The 21,476-nt window shown below is 33.0% G+C and overlaps 1 protein-coding gene across 1 annotated transcript in view; it reads right to left on the bottom strand.

The window, feature by feature from the left end:
• The window catches only part of LOC149773636 (cilia- and flagella-associated protein 298-like), a 32,447-nt gene extending 14,446 nt beyond the window's left edge, over positions 1–18,001 (bottom strand). The window contains exons 1-6 of the mRNA XM_089946271.1: positions 17,907–18,001; positions 16,623–16,813; positions 11,725–11,892; positions 6,570–6,637; positions 5,818–5,976; positions 3,919–4,050 (exon numbers count right to left, since the gene is read on the bottom strand). Of these exons, the coding sequence (XP_089802397.1) occupies positions 3,919–4,050; positions 5,818–5,976; positions 6,570–6,637; positions 11,725–11,892; positions 16,623–16,761 (666 nt within the window). The 5' untranslated portion in view covers positions 16,762–16,813; positions 17,907–18,001. The remainder of the gene's footprint in view (positions 1–3,918; positions 4,051–5,817; positions 5,977–6,569; positions 6,638–11,724; positions 11,893–16,622; positions 16,814–17,906) is intronic.
• Positions 18,002–21,476: the final 3,475 nt, after the last annotated feature.

Raw genomic sequence — 21,476 nt, 5'->3', positions numbered from 1 at the left:
TTTTAATTTAGATAAGGACTAGACATTGTGTTTTAGATGAGGACCTGAAATTGTATTTTAAACTATGACCAGAAATTTTAATTTAGATAAGGACTAGACATTGTGTTTTAGATGAGGACCTGAAATTGTATTTTAAACTATGACCAGAAATTTTAATTTAGATAAGGACTAGACATTGTGTTTTAGATGAGGACCTGAAATTGTATTTTAAACTATGACCAGAAATTTTAATTTAGATAAGGACTAGACATTGTGTTTTAGATGAGGACCTGAAAATTGTATTTTAAACTACAACCAGAAATTTTAATTTAGATAAGGACTAGACATTGTGTTTTAGATGAGGACCTGAAATTGTATTTTAAACTATGACCAGAAATTTTAATTTAGATAAGGACTAGACATTGTGTTTTAGATGAGGACCTGAAAATTGTATTTTAAACTACGACCAGAAATTTTAATTTAGAAAAGGACTAGACATTGTGTTTTAGATGAGGACCTGAAATTGTATTTTAAACTATGACCAGAAATTTTAATTTAGATAAGGACTAGACATTGTGTTTTAGATGAGGACCTGAAAATTGTATTTTAAACTACAACCATAAATTTTAATTTAGATAAGGATTAGACACTGTGTTTTAGATGAGGACCTGAAAATTGTATTTTAAACTACGACCAGAAATTTTAATTTAGATAAGGACTAGACACTGTGTTTTAGATGAGGACCTGAAAATTGTATTTTAAACTACGACCATAAATTTTAATTTAGATAAGGATTAGACACTGTGTTTTAGATTATGACCTGAAATTGTATTTTAAACTACGACCAGAAATTTTAATTTAGATAAGGACTAGACATTGTGTTTTAGATGAGGACCTGAAAATTGTATTTTAAACTACGACCATAAATTTTAATTTAGATAAGGATTAGACACTGTGTTTTAGATGAGGACCTGAAAATTGTATTTTAAACTACGACCAGAAATTTTAATTTAGATAAGGATTAGACACTGTGTTTTAGATGAGGACCTGAAAATTGTATTTTAAACTATGACCAGAAATTTTAATTTAGATAAGGACTAGACATTGTGTTTTAGATGAGGACCTGAAAATTGTATTTTAAACTATGACCAGAAATTTTAATTTAGATAAGGACTAGACATTGTGTTTTAGATGAGGACCTGAAAATTGTATTTTAAACTATGACCAGAAATTTTAATTTAGAAAAGGACTAGACATTGTGTTTTAGATGAGGACCTGAAAATTGTATTTTAAACTACGACCAGAAATTTTAATTTAGATAAGGATTAGACACTGTGTTTTAGATGAGGACCTGAAAATTGTATTTTAAACTACGACCAGAAATTTTAATTTAGATAAGGACTAGACATTGTGTTTTAGATTATGACCTGAAATTGTATTTTAAACTATGACCAGAAATTTTAATTTAGATAAGGACTAGACATTGTGTTTTAGATGAGGACCTGAAAATTGTATTTTAAACTATGACCAGAAATTTTAATTTAGATAAGGACTAGACATTGTGTTTTAGATGAGGACCTGAAAATTGTATTTTAAACTATGACCAGAAATTTTAATTTAGATAAGGACTAGACACTGTGTTTTAGATGAGGACCTGAAAATTGTATTTTAAACTATGACCAGAAATTTTAATTTAGATAAGGACTAGACATTGTGTTTTAGATGAGGACCTGAAAATTGTATTTTAAACTACGACCAGAAATTTTAATTTAGATAAGGACTAGACATTGTGTTTTAGATGAGGACCTGAAAATTGTATTTTAAACTATGACCAGAAATTTTAATTTAGATAAGGACTAGACATTGTGTTTTAGATGAGGACCTGAAAATTGTATTTTAAACTATGACCAGAAATTTTAATTTAGAAAAGGACTAGACATTGTGTTTTAGATGAGGACCTGAAAATTGTATTTTAGACCTGGACCAGACATTGTTATTTTAAATCATGATCAAAAATTGAACATGTATTTTAGATCATGACCAGAATTTTAGATCAAGACCTTTAAATGAAAGGTTATTTTACACGCATGTATACTATAATCAAGTCTGACGGTATCATACGGCCTAATATTCATATGCAATGTCCGTGATTTGAAGACTTACTGGGGTAAACATTTTGCTGACAGTTAAACTTGATGCTTTAAATGGTAGAGGTTTATGCTGGATTAACAAGGCTTTTCTGCACATGTGTTGGATTATCAAGACATCAATATACATGTGTTGGATTATCAAGACATCACTGTACATGTGTTGGATTAACAAGGCTTCACTGTATATGTGTTGGATTATCAAGACATCACTGTACATGTGTTGGATTAACAAGGCTTCACTGTATATGTGTTGGATTAACAAGGCTTCACTGAACATGTGTTGGATTAAAAAGATTTTATTGTACATATATAGATGTACAATGAAATGTTATTTATCTTTTACCAGTGTATCTAGATTCCATTTTAAGATAAATTGATGGAGATTACCCCAGATTTATATTTGCATTGGAGTCCTTTCCTTCAGAACACAACTCACAACACTTAAGCATCATCAAACTTAATTTGTTTGGTTTTTCTTTTATCATGGTATTGGCTATATGATGCAATGTTAAAGGGAGGTAAATGTCCTTCCCAAAGACATGCTGTGGCAGCTGATCCATACTGGCGTGGTTGGTATCAAACCAATGACCCTTAGAATAGGAGTCTGATGCTCTGCTAATTGAGATACAAAAGCTCCCTTCATAAATGACAGACAAATGCAGGAGTTTCAGCCTATCTGTACCATATAAAAGATAGGTAAATGTAGGGGTTTCAGCCTTTCTATGCCCAATAAAAATGTAAGGTTTTAAAAGCTTTTTCACAATATTAGTAAATTTATAACAAAGGCCTAATCTATAATAGCACTAAATTCAAAACTAAAGGCATCATCTATAGTAACAGTAAATTTAAAACTAAAGGCCTCATCCATAATAGCAGTAAATTTAAAACTAAAGGCCTCATCTATAGTAACAGTAAATTTAAAAACTAAAGGCCTCATCTATAGTAACAGTAAATTTATAACAAAGGCCTAATCTATAATAGCAGTAAATTTAAAACTAATGGCCTCATCTATAATGGCAGTAAATTTAAAACTAAAGGACTCATCTATAATGGCAGTAAATTTGAAACTAAAGACCACATCTATTATAGCAGCAAATTTGAAACTAAAGGCCTCATCTATAATGGCAGTAAATTTGAAACTAAAGGCCCATCTATAATGGCAGTAAATTTAAAACTAAAGGCCTCATCTATAATGGCAATAAATTTGAAACTAAAGGCCTCATATATAATAGCAGTAAATTTAAAACTAAAGGCCTCATCTATTATAGCAGTAAATTTAAAACTAATGGCCTCATCTATAATGGCAGTAAATTTAAAACTAAAGGCCTCATCTATAATGGCAATAAATTTGAAACTAAAGGCCTCATATATAATAGCAGTAAATTTATAAATCTATAATTATGAGACAGATTTTGAGCCTGGATAATGCAATGGAAAATGCAATCACTTTGCACCTCTACAGTTACTGGTTCAATGCCCAGTTCCTGAATGTGTATGGGCAAATGGGCATCAATCCAAGCTCAAAGGCTCCGGTGGTTTTTCAAGTTTCTTTAACTTGGAAAACTATTTCACTCCAGCAGCCAAGCTACCAAGAATAAACTGAACAAGTTTTAAATCTGTTTGTAATATGGATGAAAAATGTAGAGTGTAAACTATTCACCATATTTTTTTATATTTTTGTTGGTGCATGGGTTATCATTGTTTTTTTTAAGGGAGACTTAGATAAAAATACTGTAATAGCAATGTCCACAGAAAATTATAGGTTAACCACATTCCCTATTGAACTTACCTTCTGTAACTTGGCTACAACTTTTGTCTTCTCGTTTTTGCCTATGAAATCCTTTAGCTTCTTTCCCCTCAGCATCTCTTTGCCAGAGAACCATATGGAAGCATTGGCCTCTTCAATCACTTCAAGTGAAGCCTGAAAGTTGAACCAATAAGTAATCCACCAATTTTATGGGGGAAAAAACTGTTTCTAATAAATATTTTCAACAAATTATAATTTGCTTGTCATTTTATTAATGCTTTCATAACAGGACATAAAAATGTCATTCATCAAAACACTGTCCAAGTAATAGTTTGAAAGGACATATTAGATTTTGAAATTCTAAAAGCACATTGTGACAAGTATCTCAACATAAATTTCTGTGAGTATTCAATGAATCACTTTACTAATTCCAAGTTACAGAAATATGTGACTTCAACTCTGACGTTTATTGAAATTATAAAAACTTCAGCAGGACCGTTGTTTTCATTTTTGTTTGGTTTGCATTCATTCTTGTACAATTTTAATCTTTTTAACTATTTTAAATGATCGACACTTACATCATGTAATATATAAAAGTTACCAGTTTATCAAAACATTTCCATGATCAATAGGACAAACTATTTTTCCTGAAAACAAAATAATCAAGAAAATCATTCTTGATGACATCTGTCAAACATTACAACTAACAAAAAATGGACTCATCATATAGTTTAAGATGGAAAAATCACATCTGTTTGCCTTTTGTTTGCATGGCTGATTTCAATATGCTCAAATCAGTTAAAATTGGTATTCCCTCCCCATAAGCTGTCAACTGAGATAAATCACTGTAAATTGGTATCACTACCCAAAAACTGTACATTTAGATAAATCAGTGATCACTCCCCAAAAATTGAAAATTAAGACAAAAATCAGTTGAAATTGGTATTCCCTCTCCAAAATTGTAAATTTAAATAAACTGGTTCAAATTGGTATTTACTCCACAAAAACTGTAAATTGAGATAAATCATTTCAAATTGGTATTCACTCCCCAAAGCTGTAAATTGAGATAAATTGGTTCAAATTGGTATTCACTCCCCAAAGCTGTAAATTGAGATAAATCAGTTCAAATTGGTATTCACTCCCCAAAGCTGTAAATTGCGATAAATCGGTTCAAATTGGTATTCACTCCCCAAAGCTGTAAATTGAGATAAATCATTTCAAATTGGTATTCACTCCCCAAAGCTGTAAATTGAGATAAATCATTTCAAACTGGTATTCACTCCCCAAAGCTGTAAATTGAGATAAATCGGCTCAAATTGGTATTCACTCCCCAAAGCTGTAAATTGAGATAAATCGGTTTAAATTGGTATTCACTCCCCAAAGCTGTAAATTGAGATAAATCGGTTCAAATTGGTATTCACTCCCCAAAGCTGTAAATTGCGATAAATCAGTTCAAATTGGTATTCACACCCCAAAAGCTGTATACTGAGATATATCTGTTCAAATTGGTATTCACTCCCCAAAGCTGTAAATTGAGATAAATCTGTTCAAATTGGTATTCACTCCCCAAAGCTGTAAATTGCGATAAATCAGTTTAAATTGGTATTCACGCCCCAAAAGATGTAAATTGAGATAAATCGATTCAAATTGGTTATCACTAAAATATTTATGGAAGTGAATGTTGGTTTCATCTTTAGTTGAGATTTATACATCGTCTCTCAATATTTTAAATAGCTGTGTTTTTTTTCACCTGACAAATTCACAAAATTAAGAACCAATGAATATGTACTTATTAACCAAGCCACAAAATTTTAAAGCAATGATTTTAGAGATGACTTAGACTATTTCACACTCACTGGTGTTTTTATTGTAAAGACTCATCCAATCAGAATGTTCAATTCATTGTGAAAGATCCAATCAGCAATTAGCATTAGTACATACCTGAGTGCCCTGTAAATCCTCATTATTCTCCAGTTCTAGCTTTACTGGCTCATACGGAGGCAACCCCATGGGATACACAATCATGACGGCCCCTTTCAGTATGTTCAGGGCCTCCTGTACCGTCTCCTGTGTCACATATTCTTCTGCCTGAACTTTTTTCTGAAGAAGAATAATGTTATAACAATTTTGAACTTTTGAGTTTATATCCAAAAAATAGGGCATTAAAGAACACTTCTTCTCACCCTCCCAAACAATTAGTAAAAATTAAAATCTCTTGTTCCGTGCTATATGATTCGATGAAACAGGCTATTAAAAAAATCACAGTTTTTTTAGTATTTTATTTTTGGTCTTGGATATCTTATCCATCAGAATAATGAAGAATGCAGTAATAAAGATTTTAAATGTTTCTAACGATAAAATGGCAATATACTCATTAGCCAAAATATGGCCTTTTTCAGATTATGAATTTTTCCAGGCTTTCCATTACATGTTTTGCATTTGTAAAATGTTACTTCAGAAAACGTACAAAACAAGCTGCAGACTCTAAAATGTTTTTTCCCCCCCACTGTATTATGATGAGATATGTAAGCTTTTTATTTCTACTAACAGTTATATGTAAACATTATGTTACTAATCATTATTTACAATATGTAAACTTTTTATTTCTAATTGTTATTTACTAAATACTTTAGCATAACATTCTTCTAATCCTCCACTTTTCTAGCAGCTATAATGAGAAAATATTAACAAACCTTTGAAATCATATCTTTAGCTTCCTTTGCTGTCTTCTTCAACATCTCTGTCATTTTTTCATTAGGAGCTGTACACAAAATTAGTTATGGAGGTTAAATGAAGAAAAAGAAAAAAAACTGTGGTTAGAGTTTAAAGAACAAATTACAATGCCAACTTGTTATGTATTATTTTAAAATAATCACATCCTTTTCTCCAAATAACTTATTGTTATTATGTAAAAGGTTTCCGGGCTACATATGACATAATGGAGCTTTCTAGGTGTTAAGATGAAAAAGCCTGAATATAAACAACAGATTTTTCATAAATAATTAGAAATTAATTTTTTCTCCATGATGCATGTGTACAGGTCTACTTTTTCCTTCCATAAGATACCTCTCTAACTTTTGCTTTGTAATTTATTTTGACACATCATATCTATTCTAATGGAAAAGCTGGGAGGTTTTTAAATATAGGACTGAATTATAATTGAAGATATAAAGGTAGGGCTTAAAAATATGAGGCACATATTTTACTCTGATTATTGTATTCAGTGATCACAAACCCCTTACATTCAATAACAAAATCTCTGCATGGGTTCAAAGTCTCAGATTTGGCTAATGTGGTTATGTGAGAAAGCCTGCCAGTAGCTTCTTGTGGGTCAATGGGTTTTCCCAGGTTCTTCTCCTACCATTTATACTGGCTGCCATGCAGAGCCTATCTTGTGCTGAAAATTGGCATTAAACTCTATAACAACTACAACAACAATAACAAAATGAAAACCAAATATCAGAGATTATTAAGGAAGAGTTTGATCTTGCAGGAATACAATATTGACATCAGGCACATAAAAGGAAAGAAAATACTTTCACATGTATAGAAAGTACTATATTGTTTTGTTTTGTGTATTTCTTGTGACATTCATAAGACATTTAAAATATCATTATGTATATTTGATTACTATGTAAAAGAAAGCTTTATTTTATAAATCTTTCATTTTCTTTATGAAGGGAGGTGTTATGTATATATATAACTGTACTGTGTCTTGACTTTTCACCATGATCATACTTCATGATATCTATACTGTGTGACTGACTTTGATCAGTAATTGAATTTAAGGCCTACCTGACTACTCACATCATTTTGAGTCATTTTGGTAAGCAACATGTTACATAGCTAATACTTCTGCATGATTTCAGGTTATATTTCAAGATCATTTTTGTTTGGAGGAAAACATGGTTATAGATGTTGAGTTTAAGGACTAACTTTATTTATATATTAAGAATGTTCGAGACACAAGCTGTTTATGAATTTGATGGTGAATTTACCCTCAGCCTAGTTTTGTTATTGTGTCTTTGATTTTCATATAAATGTCTGTTAACAATAATCTTCACACAGTTTCACAAACTAATGTTTTTAAAAAAAATACTTGTAATACTTACTCACTCATTCAGTCCAAGGTCTCTGACCTAATATATATATCTCTCTCTCCTCTCTTAAATATCTACCTATCCATTTATGTGTCTACCCATTTACATGTATACATGTATAGTAAAACCTGTTTAGAGAGACCACCTCTTCTGCCAACAAAAAATTGGTCTCTCTAGACAGGTGTTCTCTCATAACAGGTTTGTACAAAAAGACCAGTTTCCAAGGTCCAGTTTCAGAACAATTTCAAGAAAAATAATCATAATCACTGTACATATATTCTATTCCTTATTAATAGGTCTTGCTAAAATACTGTATGTATTGATTTCAAAACAAAATTATATAACAACAAATATATACTTCTATCATTAAACATGAAATCAAATTTACAACTGAAGATCACATATATGTGTGTAAGCCAATGAAATCGTTTCTAATTTACTTCTTTTCCTTTATAACACCTTAAATTTGTTTTACCGAAAATTAAACTTCTATTCTGCAAGTGGTCTACTCTTGTTCATTTCTTTCAGTTACAATAATTATTTTCTCGAACATAAAAATGTGTCTCTTTTTAGTAGGAGGTTCATCCAGTGTTATTAAGGTACTAGGTGTTAAAATTATTAGTGCTCAGTTGTAATCAACTGTAAAGTCGATTCTGACTGGGCTTTGGGAAATATGAAAAATCTATACATGTGCATTGCATATCTAACAATTAATGAAATAAAAAGAAACAGAATCATTTTTTCAAAGACAAAAGTCAACAGCTTAATTCAAAGAATACATACAATGATTATCTCTGTAAACAAATTTTTAACCTGGTCACTCGCATCAACTTGAGTAGATGACAGGTTGGTGATTGGGATGTAATAACAGTAACATTGGGGGAAAAAACAACAAGCATCACAATCCTTTAAGACTATCAATAAAATCCTGCAAACGATTCTCTCTTGCTGATTCAATAGACAAAGACCTTATTCACCCCAAGGCACTATGGATTAATTCTAAAGACAAACAATATATGTGACCACTACCTTAATTTCAGCACCACAATTCGCAACATACATTAGCCTGGTTTACAGACTGTAGCATCAATTACCAGTGGCCAGAAGCCTATTTTTTTCATTTTTTATAAAAACAATCTTTACTAATCAAATGGTCATTATGACAAATGATTTCATATAAGTTAGTGGAGTCTATGTTCTCATAATACGGTCATTCCTAGAGCTTGATACTGGGTCCTATTCATACATATGGGTGGGGAAACAGACTAAGTCCTGGAATAATCTACATGTACTTTAGTCTAGTTTACAATAGAAAATAGAAAATACTATAAGCATAGGAACAAAATTTCATATATCGGTAGCCAGCCTATTTTTGTTTTTAGAACGACATAAGCTGTCATTATTACTGGGACAAAATAAAGTTCAGTGGAGTTTATCCCAGTTTTTGCAATTCTGTTGTTCATAGCAGTGTCGAAATGCATATTTTGTCAAGACATTGTGATCGCTGGTCATGTTCAGCAGGTGGTCTCTCATGACAGAATGTTTATAAAATAAAATTGATCTGTGCGTTAGGATTGTGGTTGTAAATGACAGGTGGTCGCTCAGAATAGAGGTTACTCTTAACAGGTTTTACTGTATATGTTAATCTTTGCATTTCTAACCATATATGCAATATAACCCTTCTTTTCCTTCACATCTACATATCTATCTATGTGTACGATTAGCAGATATATTTTTTGGTAACTTTAATCATCTGCACATGGTTTTAATATACAAAGAAAGATATAAAGAAAAGAAAAATTCTTTATTTGCAAAATAAGTATAACATGATTTCATTAAAACATTCCATATTTTTGTGTAAACAAATGTTTTAACTTCAGTTGTAACAGTATGTTGTCATATTTTGGGACATGCTTAACTCTCGAATGGGCAAGTTTAATCTTCCATTCAGACTGCCCTGCGCAACCCAAGCTTTATAAAATTTGTAAAGCCATGCAGTATGACCAGTGCTTGAGAAATAAATATAGAGATCCTAAGGATAGAAACTTATATTCCAAATCTGCTCAAAATAAGACCTAGAGTGTGGTAACATTAGCGATGGGAATCGGTCAGAATTCCATAACTGATAATCAATATTCCAAATCTGATCAAATTAAGACCTAGAGTGTGGTAACATTAGCGATGGGAATCGGTCAGAATTCCATAACTGATAATCAATATTCCAAATCTGATCAAAATAAGACCTAGGGTGTGGTAATATTAGTGATGGGAATTGGTCAGAATTTCATAATTGATAATCATTATTCCAAATCTGATCAAAATAAGACCTAGAGTGTGGTAACATTAGTGATGGGAATCGGTCAGAATTCCATAACTGATAATCAATATTCCATATCTGATCAAAATAAGACCTAGAATGTGGTAACATTAGCGATGGGAATCGGTCAGAATTCCATAACTGATAATCAATATTCCAAATCTGATCAAAATAAGACCTAGGGTGTGGTACCATTAGTGATGGGAATTGGTCAGAATTCCATAACTGATAATCAGTTCCACTTAACCAACTGATAATCCATTATAATTGGTTACAAAGACCAAATTTTAATTTTGTTTGTTATACAGTTTTATCTTTAATCAAGAGTTCAAAATGTTAATAAATGTACAGGAGTAATCTCTTTTAATAACGTGTATCTGTTAACCTGATAAAAATATTAAATTTTTTCTACTGTGTTATTTTTTAAATACTGTTGCAATCCCCCCAAATTCTTTCATTCATATGTGATGTGTCTATAATTTAAAGTATAGAAGGACATGGTTTTCTTGTTTGTCATTATTTACAAATACTACAAAGAAATTTTGCTTATAAACTGAAACAAATCATCAAAATGTTGTTTAAATTGAAAATCTTGCTCATTTTTTAACTTGGCCAAGATCTTGGTCATGGGGATATATGAAGATTTGTTCACTCAAGGGAAGTCATTTTCATGTGGGTGAACAACTGACACTTCTTGATTTCCAAATCCATGTTTCATGTTTCAAACTGATAGGTCTTAATTGCCAAATTCATGCTTCATGTTTCAAACTGATAGGTCTTAATTGCCAAATACATGCTTCATGTTTCAAACTGATAGGTCTAAATTGCCAAATTCATGCTTCATGTTTCAAACTGATAGGTCTTAATTGCCAAATTCATGTTTCATGTTTCAAACTGTAAGGTTTTAATTGCCAAATCCATGCTTCATGCTTCAAACTGATAGGTCTTAATTGCCAAATTCATGTTTCATGTTTCAAACTGATAGGTCTTAATTGCCAAATTCATGCTTCATGTTTCAAACTGATAGGTCTTAATTGCCAAATTCATGTTTCATGTTTCAAACTGTAAGGTCTTAATTGCCAAATCCATGCTTCATGCTTCAAACTGATAGGTCTTAATTGCCAAATTCATGTTTCATGTTTCAAACTGATAGGTCTTAATTGCCAAATTCATGTTTCAAACTGATAGGTCTTAATTGCCAAATTCATGTTTCAAACTGATAGGTCTTAATTGCCAAATTCATGCTTCATGTTTCAAACTGATAGGTCTTAATTGCCAAATTCATGCTTCATGTTTCAAACTGATAGGTCTTCATTGCCAAATTCATGTTTCAAACTGATAGGTCTTAATTGCCAAATTCATGTTTCAAACAGATAGGTCTTAATTGCCAAATTCATGCTTCAAACAATTACAACATATTACTCTATTTACCTTTCCCGTTTCTTCTTCCTATTTTATCAGGATTTTCTCTATGTCCTCCACTAGGTACACACTTCTCTCCCCACTCATCTTTCAATTTCAGCTCCTCCACCTGCTCATCTGTGAGGCCTTGCATGTTTGGGGGTAGTGTGATACCATGCTCTGCTAGATCTTCCACCTCTGAAACAGCAATGTAATTCACAAGATAATTCATCTGAAGTTTAAAAGTCCAAACTGAAAAGTAGGGAAAGAGGGACACACAGCATATGTTATACACGAGATCTGATCAGTCCTATAGGTGGATCTTGGGGATCAAGCCATATTCAATAAGATGTGAAACCTAAGATATATTGGATGATCTCACGCATCACACGGTCTTAGGCCAATTAGTCGAACTCTTCAGCCAATCAGGTGTCAAGCTTCACCTGTCAATCACCGTGTCTGTTAAACAGTATGGACAACAAGACAATAAGAATTTGACATGGTAAAACTTTCCTCAAAGGCAGTAAATTTCAAATTAACCTAGGTGTGATCTTTACACTTTAATAGAAATGTAACTAAATTAATATTTCCAAATTAAGTCAGAATAGTCAGTATTTTAATGTTTTTAGGGTCATTAGAACAGAACGATATATAGTGTCAAACCTACATCACTTTAATCTGATTAGGGTAATTAAAAAAAGACTGATATAAACTGTTTAATCTGATTAGCATATTAATTACAAAAGACCCATTTATACTTTCAGAGCTCTCTGTCTTGTTTTCACTTAATTCAAAAATACTGCTTTATAAAGAGTTGATATAGGATGAAAGACAGTCTATAGTTAAGCAGGTGATATGAAGATCAAAATTAGTCTATTGTTTGAAGATCTTTGCCTTTTTACCAATATACATCTCTGTTCTGATTTCATTACAGATTATGGTAGTAAAACATTTTTCAAGCCTACACTACAGAAAATCAAGCTGTGCTTATTATAATGACTAATAATGTCATATCGAACTCCTTTGTAATGAGCACTCAAACGAAAAACTTCAGCATATATCAGCCATTGCATAATGCAACTGCTGATCAGGGTCTACACTTCATGATCAAAATCACAATTGCTGCAATCAGAAAAAATAGCATGAAGTCAAACAGTACATATCTAGGTACAAGATAATGGCAGTCTTATCTGGATAACACACATGTACAAATTAATGGCAGTCTTGTGGACAATAATGACAGTTTTGCATTATTAAACATAAACTTAGTGTAATGTATGTTTGTTATGAGAAGAAAAAAGCAAGTTTTAGTTAAATGACAGCCGAAATGTGGGGCTAATAAATTTGTATATCAATACGAATGATGGTTAATAAAATTGTATATCAATATTTATGATGGCTACTAAAGCTGGATATCAATAGGTATGATGGCTACTAAAGTTGTATATCAATAGGTATGAAGGCTACTAAAGTTGTATATCAATAGGTATGATGGATACTAAAGTTGTATATCAATATTTATGATGGCTACTAAAGTTGTATGTCAATAGGTATGATGGATACTAAAGTTGTATATCAATAGGTATGAAGGCTACTAAAGCTGTATATCAATAGGTATGATGGCTACTAAAGTTGTATATCAATAGGTATGATGGATACTAAAGTTGTATATCAATAGGTATGATGGCTTATATAGTTGTATATCAGTAGGTATAATGGCTAATAAAGTTGCATATCAACAGGTATGATGGCTACTAAAGCTGTATATCAATAGGTATGATGGCTACTAAAGTTACAAATCTGGTTTCATGTAAACAAAAAATTCATCCCAGCTGTTCAAACCAAGATTCTGAATTCCATCCAACATCACTCATTTCACATTTTGCAAATAACTGAAACGACTCCTCTTCCTTTAGACTGTGCTGCAAAAAAAACAGGATCTAAATTTTGTCAACTGTTACAACTCTAATTCTCACTGACTGCCATCATGTTATCTACCCAGCTTACAGTACCTGCAGACAATAACTGCCACAGGTCAATTATCAGATCATTGATTTCTTTCACCCTGGCATCCACATGAGGAGGTAATCCTGATATCACTATTTTATATGTATTTGGGCTGCAATACCTAGAAGCACAGAGTAAACTTTCAAAATCTGTTCTAATTTGATTTAGTGAACTTCCGTCACTGGCATCATTTCCACCTAATAAAATAAGAATTTGGTTGTATTTGGTTAGGTCAATATTCATTATTCTGTCCGTGATTTTGTTGATTTTTGCACCTCCTAGAGTCTGTACATCTGTTTTAAAAAGTCTCCTTGGTATTATACTTTTCAATATTGAGGAGCCAATTATTTGAGTCCTATCTTTTCTGGCTTGTGATTTCATGTGTTGGACTCTGGTGGTTTGTAATTCAGACACATCTCATGGAGGAAGGGGTGCTGAAATTGGTGTTTCAGTTGTTTGAGCTAATCGAGCTGATGCAGACACATTTGTCTGAGCACTGATAAATGCAGTTGTTGTGCAGGCAACACACCTGTCTGAGCTGAGTACCACGGGTGTACACTTATTGCTGTTGCAGGTGTGACACATGACTGAGAGGGGGATACTGTTGTTTTCAATGCAATATTACTTTGGGTATCAGGTGTTACTCGCATGCTCATTTTACATTTTCTTTTGGCTGGTATTGGGATTGTCTGTGTCTGAGCATCTGACACTGTTGCTATTTGGGAGTCTGTCTGAATTGCTATTTCACATGAGGTTACTTGCTCATTAATCCTTCCCTGTGCTGACTTAATAGCATGTAACTGTAGTTTTAATTCTTCAATTTGGGCCTCCAAGTTCCTAACTGATTTTTGATGTACACACTTTTGAATTGTTACAAATTGCTATTAGGGGTTTAATTTAGTAGCATGTAATCTAAAGATTTTAATTCCATACCTGTTATTATGAACAGTTTGGTTTTATTGTAGCTGTCTGTACCTGTTGGTATGCATGTCTATATGTATGAATTTGTGCATGAAGGGTGGGCATGGCCAAAGAAGTGTACAAACCCAATTTAGGAGAACTGTGTGCTTTCGGTGCATATGTGTGTGCGGGTATATCAGGCTGTCTGTCTGGCCATCTGTGTATCTACATGGATATGGAAGCTGATGTAACCATCAAGGCCATACAAAGATGAAACCACTAATTTGTAAACTTGTGTGCATGGTGGATCCATGAAGGGTGTGTACTGCCAATACAAGTGTGGGCCAACCCAAGAATTTGGAAGAAATGTGTGGTTTATAAGCGGACATATTTGCAACTTTTTACAAATGCAATTGGGTCATTTTGAATGCATAAGATTATATGAATCTTATTTATATTCCATAAGATTATTTTAATCTCACTTTCATCATAGGAGATTATCTGAATCTTATTTTCATCTCATGAGATTATTTGAATCTCACTTTCATTACATGACATTACACGAGATTATTTGAATCTCACTTCCATTATGTGAGATTATACGAATCTTAACATCATACATTTGAATATATATATCATTGTTTGTTTTCCTCTTTGTGAATATTTGGGTACAGTAATTGAAGAAGATGTATGTTTAGAGCGTGAAAGAATCACTGTATTTGTAGTGTATATATTTTTATGAGTTTATATTATAAACTTCCATCTTTCATCACATTGTGTTGTCATTTGATCCAAGCATCCATTCAGGTCCATCCTGTTACAATGTCAGCCATATTGGATAACTTCAAATCATCAGCTGTACCATTGTTTTCATTTTCACTCTGTACATGACTTTCCTGCACGGGATTATCTGTGTGGCTGTGATCTTCAGTTATGTCAGACATACTAAAGCCAGAAAATGATGCAGAAAAGGTTGAGCTAAGTGTGCTGTGTATGGAACCTACAAGGCTGGTATTTAAATAAGTTTCCATGATTCTGATATTTTCAGCTTGTTCATAACAGTGATAGAAAGTATATTATGAAATCCTTATATATGACCAGCACATAGCCATAAACTTTTGAAAAAGAAACTTGCATGATGTGTTTGAGTTGGTATCTAAAGTTTAGATATGGTAAACATAGTTCAATTTCAAATTAATCCACTTGGGTAGCCATCTTGGATAACCTAAAATCCTTTGTTTAGACAGGCTTCCAAATTCACTTGAATAAATGAAACCGTGCACATTACATTTCTCTTACACTAACTTAATATTGTCATAAATCCACAGCATAAAGTATGGTAATAGGTATTAGCATATTTAACACCAGTTATTACACCAAAATTCATTGAATAATGAGTGGAGCTGTGTTAGAACCATCCATACTTTACAGCACCTGCAGGCACTGTGTTATCTATCCACTTTACCACTTTACAATACCTACAGGCAATGACTGCATTGTGTTATCTATCCACATTACAATACCTGCAGGCAACAACATATATTGGGAGTATATCGAATACCATATTTTATCACAGTGCCAATAACATATATCCTGACTTGTTGCATTTTGGCCTACAGTAATCAATATCGATAAAAACAGCACAGATCCTGACTCATCAGTGCATTTTTGCCAACCGTAAATAACACTGACCCTTACTTGTAGAACCGTTTTGGACTCCTGCAAATAGCATTACTCCTGACTTGTTGGAGTATTACTATAAAAATGCTGTAGATACAGATTTTTGTCAGTTTATATTTCTATGCCTACAGAATAATTGGGTTACTTCTGCATTGTCATAACTGTTTCATGAAAGTCACACACCCTGTTTCTCCCCTGCCCAGATGGAGTTTTAATTGAATTTAAAACTAATAATGTGACAGCTGTTTGTTATAAGGTTCATGTCAAACATGGGAATATAAAGTGTTTGTTACAGTAATGGACTACAATAAATACTAATTTCTTTGATTTTATATAAACACCTGCACATATTCGATGTACTTTCAGCCGACCATTGTAGATTGCTGTAACATCCTTCAGTAGATCATCTACAGTTGTTTCAAGCGTCGTTTCATACAGAAATTGACTATCGTCTCCTCTTTTGATGTTCAGCTTCACCATTTTCTCTTGCAAACAGCTGGACTTGTAATTACGCACAAGACAAACACCCAATCTGATGAAACAAAGGACATATTCTTTTAATCATGAATCTCTTTTCATAAAAAATACAATAATTCGACATAATTAATCTTCCTGAACAATGTAAAATCAGGTAAAGATAAGCTGTCATAATTTTTTGAAAGTCCTATAATGTAAGACGTCACCTTGATATGTGACCATGCTGGACCTTTCTAAAGTACAAGTCAGATGAGTCATGTAGGCATTGAACACCGACTATTTCAGTAATGGGTGTCATTTTTTAGAATCTGATTCTACATACCTTTAAGTGGCAAGTATCCCCTTCATTGGGATTGGCATACGTCCATGTTCCTTTGGAAGGTCATTATTTAGATGTCACATGGGGTGCATATGGCAAAATCAATGTTAAAGTACATAAACATTTTTGGATGAAATGAAGCTAAAGGTGTAATCCAGTACAATCCAGATTGAATGTTGCACGCTGTGATGTCACAATGAAAGCTATGCATATTGATAAACAAATTCTTACTACACTCCATTGTGACGATTCCACTCAACGCACTCTTATTTTGACCCAAGTTTAGTACATGGCCACCACTGTAAAAGTCCATTGCAGTAGATATTTTGTGTCTGGAAGTTTCGTAGTGACGGTTAAGGTGCAGAGCATTAAATAATCAGGATTGAGTATAGTTTGGTTAAAGAAAATTAGTGTTAAATTCTATAGAACAATTTATATTTAAGTCAAATTGAGTAAATGCGCATACATGACCCTTGTAACTTGTACTATAAAATACAATTTTGAACGAAAATTGTAACTCCCTTAAACATTTTGGGATAGAGAATCTCGTCACACACAAAAAATATTTGTGGATTAGCTGCTAGATCCCTCCTCTGTTGATCTATACAAAAGTGTCTGGAAATTCAGAATACATCAACAAATACCTACACAGTTAAAATACTGTAATTCAGCATAATCTCCCATATATGATATAATAAACAACGAAAATAAGGCAACCAGTACACAAATAAGATAACCTGGACAGTTACTTAAAACAAAACTACAAAAGTACTCATATTTATCCAAATATAAACGAATAATCCTGAAGCAATGACCATAACATACTTACTTAACTAAATATACTTCATAACCTGTCAGCTTTAAGGATTCCTTCTAGAAACTCGAGAAAACATGCCAAAACAAAACAAAACCGGAAATGAGTACTTGCAGCTCCGCACAAAATTTACCATGGTTACCAATAGTAACGAAACTGACATTTTTAAGGCTAACATCTCTAATTTGACATCAGCCATGATTTTGTATCTAATGATTATATATCTAAGAAGAAATATCAAGGACGTGTATAATATATAGATTAAGAAGACAAACATAATTCCTCATTTCAGCCAAAACATTCACGCAGCATCATTTTGTGTATTGATAATTTCGGTTCCAATAGGGGAGGATATTAGCTACGATGTCGTAGGCTCAACTTGAACTTTGGGAATATATTTCAACATGTTATTGGTTAAACATATTTAGTTTTAAAACAAAATAGCAGTCTAAAACGATTTTATTCACTATCAAAGAGAAAGTTTTAAAAGGATAACAACTGAGCCAATCGCCTAGTTAAGGTTCCGATGTGATAACTCTATATATTCCTTGGAATATCAATCAGAAAGGTATTTCTGTAATTGGGCCACAGCATCCAATCAAAACTGAGTTATTAAAATCTTAACACTGTTCCTACATTACTGAGACAAAGGGGACCACGCAGTTTGAATGGACTGATAAATAAGTAATTTTCGACTTCCAGTCTGGGACGTCATTTGGGGGTGGGACGGGGGGGGGGCATTTACCCCCATCCCACCCCGAATTCGCATGTGCTGTAAAATTGCTGTAGCTTATATACGAAAATTAACAAGCCCGTCAAGTTTTGCCCTCCCCCCTCCTTCAAGTCTTGCCCCCTCCCCTCCTCAAAAAGTTGAAATGACGTACCCGCTGCCAGTACGTGTTTGCACAAATACCTTTCACTCGAATAGACCTGTAATAGCTTTCCTCAGGTACATAGTAAAACTTTTTATGTTAAACTTACAAAGAATCCTTTGTAGGCCAATTGCCTCCACCATTTGCGGCCGATGTACAATGCACCACGCTAATGGTTAGTTGGCAAAGCATACCAAGGGCGGCAACTCATGAATTCCAATAGATGTCGCTAGGACCAAACACCAATATATCTGTTCGATCCGCCAAGGCCTAGATAGAGTTATTATATAGGAACCTTGGCTAGCGAAGATGTCACCTACTCGAATTAGATAGCGGTGTTTGATTGTTTGAATGCCAGGAATGTTGTCATGTCGAAATTATCAATGGACTTTTTGGAGATGGCTGGAAATAAGAAATAAATATTGTAACATTGTTTGTTATTGAAGAATAACTGCAGAAGGCGTTCTATACTATTTATTAAATGCAAGACATTAGTACAGTTAGGAAGGGGAGTAAAGGTTGGAACATAAACCCTAGTGAATGTATAACATAAACCAGCTGTTTGGTGTATATCAGTTCTACTCCAGTATAGAATATCTGATTACTTTTACTGTCAAATGATATTTCAAAGCTACTTGGATTAAGGCTTACACTACATCTCCCCTCCTGAGAAAGTTAACATTAAAATGAAACGTGATCTGATGACTGCATTTCTATACAAGTTACCTAAACTTCATTTTTACAAGTTCAGTCTCTCAGGTGGTTTTGTCAATCTTCCCGAACGTATGAAATATCCGTTTTGACTGGTTGGCACGGCTCGTAAAAAAAAAAAAAAAAAAAAAAACTTTCAAGATTTACAGTCACATCAGCTCCAGTATCAAATGAAGCGTTGTTTAATCTTATCCGCGTTATCCACGGATTTCCCTTTTCTGTGCGTATTGTCCCTAGAAATCCAGGTTCTGCTCTTGATTCTATTGTGCGAACTGACGATTTTGTCAGACAGCATTTTGCATAGTGTCCCCTTTTCTTACACTTGTTGCATTCTGCTTCTATTGCTGGGCATTTGTCCCGAGAATAATTAACTTTGTTTCCGCATCTCATGCATCCTTTTCTGCTGATATTATTCAGTTGAACGTTTGGTATTTTTTGTTTCTGCTGGACCATATTTCAGTGAAGACAATTTTACTGCATCCATTTCAGTCATTCGTTCTCACGTTGTTCGTATAGTTGATTGTTGCTTTCTCACAGCCTCGTTTTGTTGAGCTTGACTAACGACAGACTCTAGAGTTGGATTTGCATCTATCTGCAATTTTTCCAAAAGTTTTGAATCTCGCAGTCCAACTATAAGTCGATCTCTGATTATTTCATCATGTAGTGGCCCGAAATTACAATTATCTGCTAACGTATAGATAGCTGAAACAAAACTGTCTACCGTTTCTCCCTCTTCCTGTTTTCTTTGATTAAATTTGGCCTTTTTAAAAATTGCATTCCTCTTTAGAATTAAATATCTCACGAATCTATCTGTTACGGGCTTCCACTTCTTTTGATCTTCCTCTGTCAGGTTGAACGAACACAAAATGTTATCAGCCTCGCTTCCCATGGAATAAATCAAGCGTTCAAAGCACTGAAACCACTTTTCCCAAGTTTCAGGCCTCGACAAGTCAAATTTGGCTTAATATGTAAACTGAAATGAAGCCATTTTCAACTCTGATAATTTAAATCCTATGTTTTTACCGCTGTCACCGTGTAATGTTATTTGTTATTAAAGAATAACTGCAGAAGGCGTTCTATACTATTTATTAAATCAAGATATCAATACAGCTAAAAAAGAGAGTAAAGACTGTCCCGAAAGCATTTTTCCCATGGAACATAAACAATAGTGAATGTATGACATAAACCAGATGGTGATGTATATCAGTTCTAATCCAATGTGGAATATCTGATTACTTTTACTGTCAAGTGATATTTCAAAGCTACTTATATTAAGGCGTAGACTACAGCAATGATTATTAAACGTGTTATGGTATGACTTTCTCTATTAACAGACAATTAGAATTTTCCTAACATCTTCCTTGTTCTCTTTTTATTTTGTCATATGCGAGCATTTACCTTCAACCACTGGCTTTCGAAATTCTACCACTAAAATAAATGTCAGAATATTGAAGGTGTTATATGCCTTAAACGATCTATCCGCAGAAGGGAAATCAACAATTTTAGTAAAATCTTTAAGTTACAACATGAAAATTTATAGTATTGTGAATTAAATCCTTTAAAAAAATCCTAAATGTCCTATCACAAGTCCAAAGGTATAGAATGTTCTTAATGAATTTGGTAGTCTTGAATGTCCTGTTCTGCTACAATGAGACAATTCAGAATGTCTTTGAATGAGTTCTCAGTAGTCCCAAAGTAGTGTTTTAGTCCAAAACAGAAAGAAGCACCTTGTAATTCCAGTGAATGACTTCAATATATAATTCCTTTTAAACAATATCAAAACATAGCTGGAAACTCTAATCAGAGATTCCCAAAGACTGATATAAAACATGAATGAAAACCATGATTACCAAACCTCTGTATATACATATTTCGCTTGACCTGCAACGCTATAGTAATTTCTGGAAACAAGTAGAAAATTCCACTAATACGTTAGAAATTTAAGGCCTTGAACTTATAGTAAACACCTTGTTCACCATTTTAATATTGCAAAAATCAGGAG

The sequence above is a fragment of the Sinohyriopsis cumingii genome, unplaced genomic scaffold (genome assembly GCF_028554795.1).
Source record: "Sinohyriopsis cumingii isolate HCF-2022 unplaced genomic scaffold, ASM2855479v2 utg000622l, whole genome shotgun sequence".
NCBI lineage: Eukaryota > Metazoa > Mollusca > Bivalvia > Unionida > Unionidae > Sinohyriopsis > Sinohyriopsis cumingii.
Note: the sequence above shows the minus strand (reverse complement) of the source record. Positions and strands in the feature narration are given on the sequence as shown.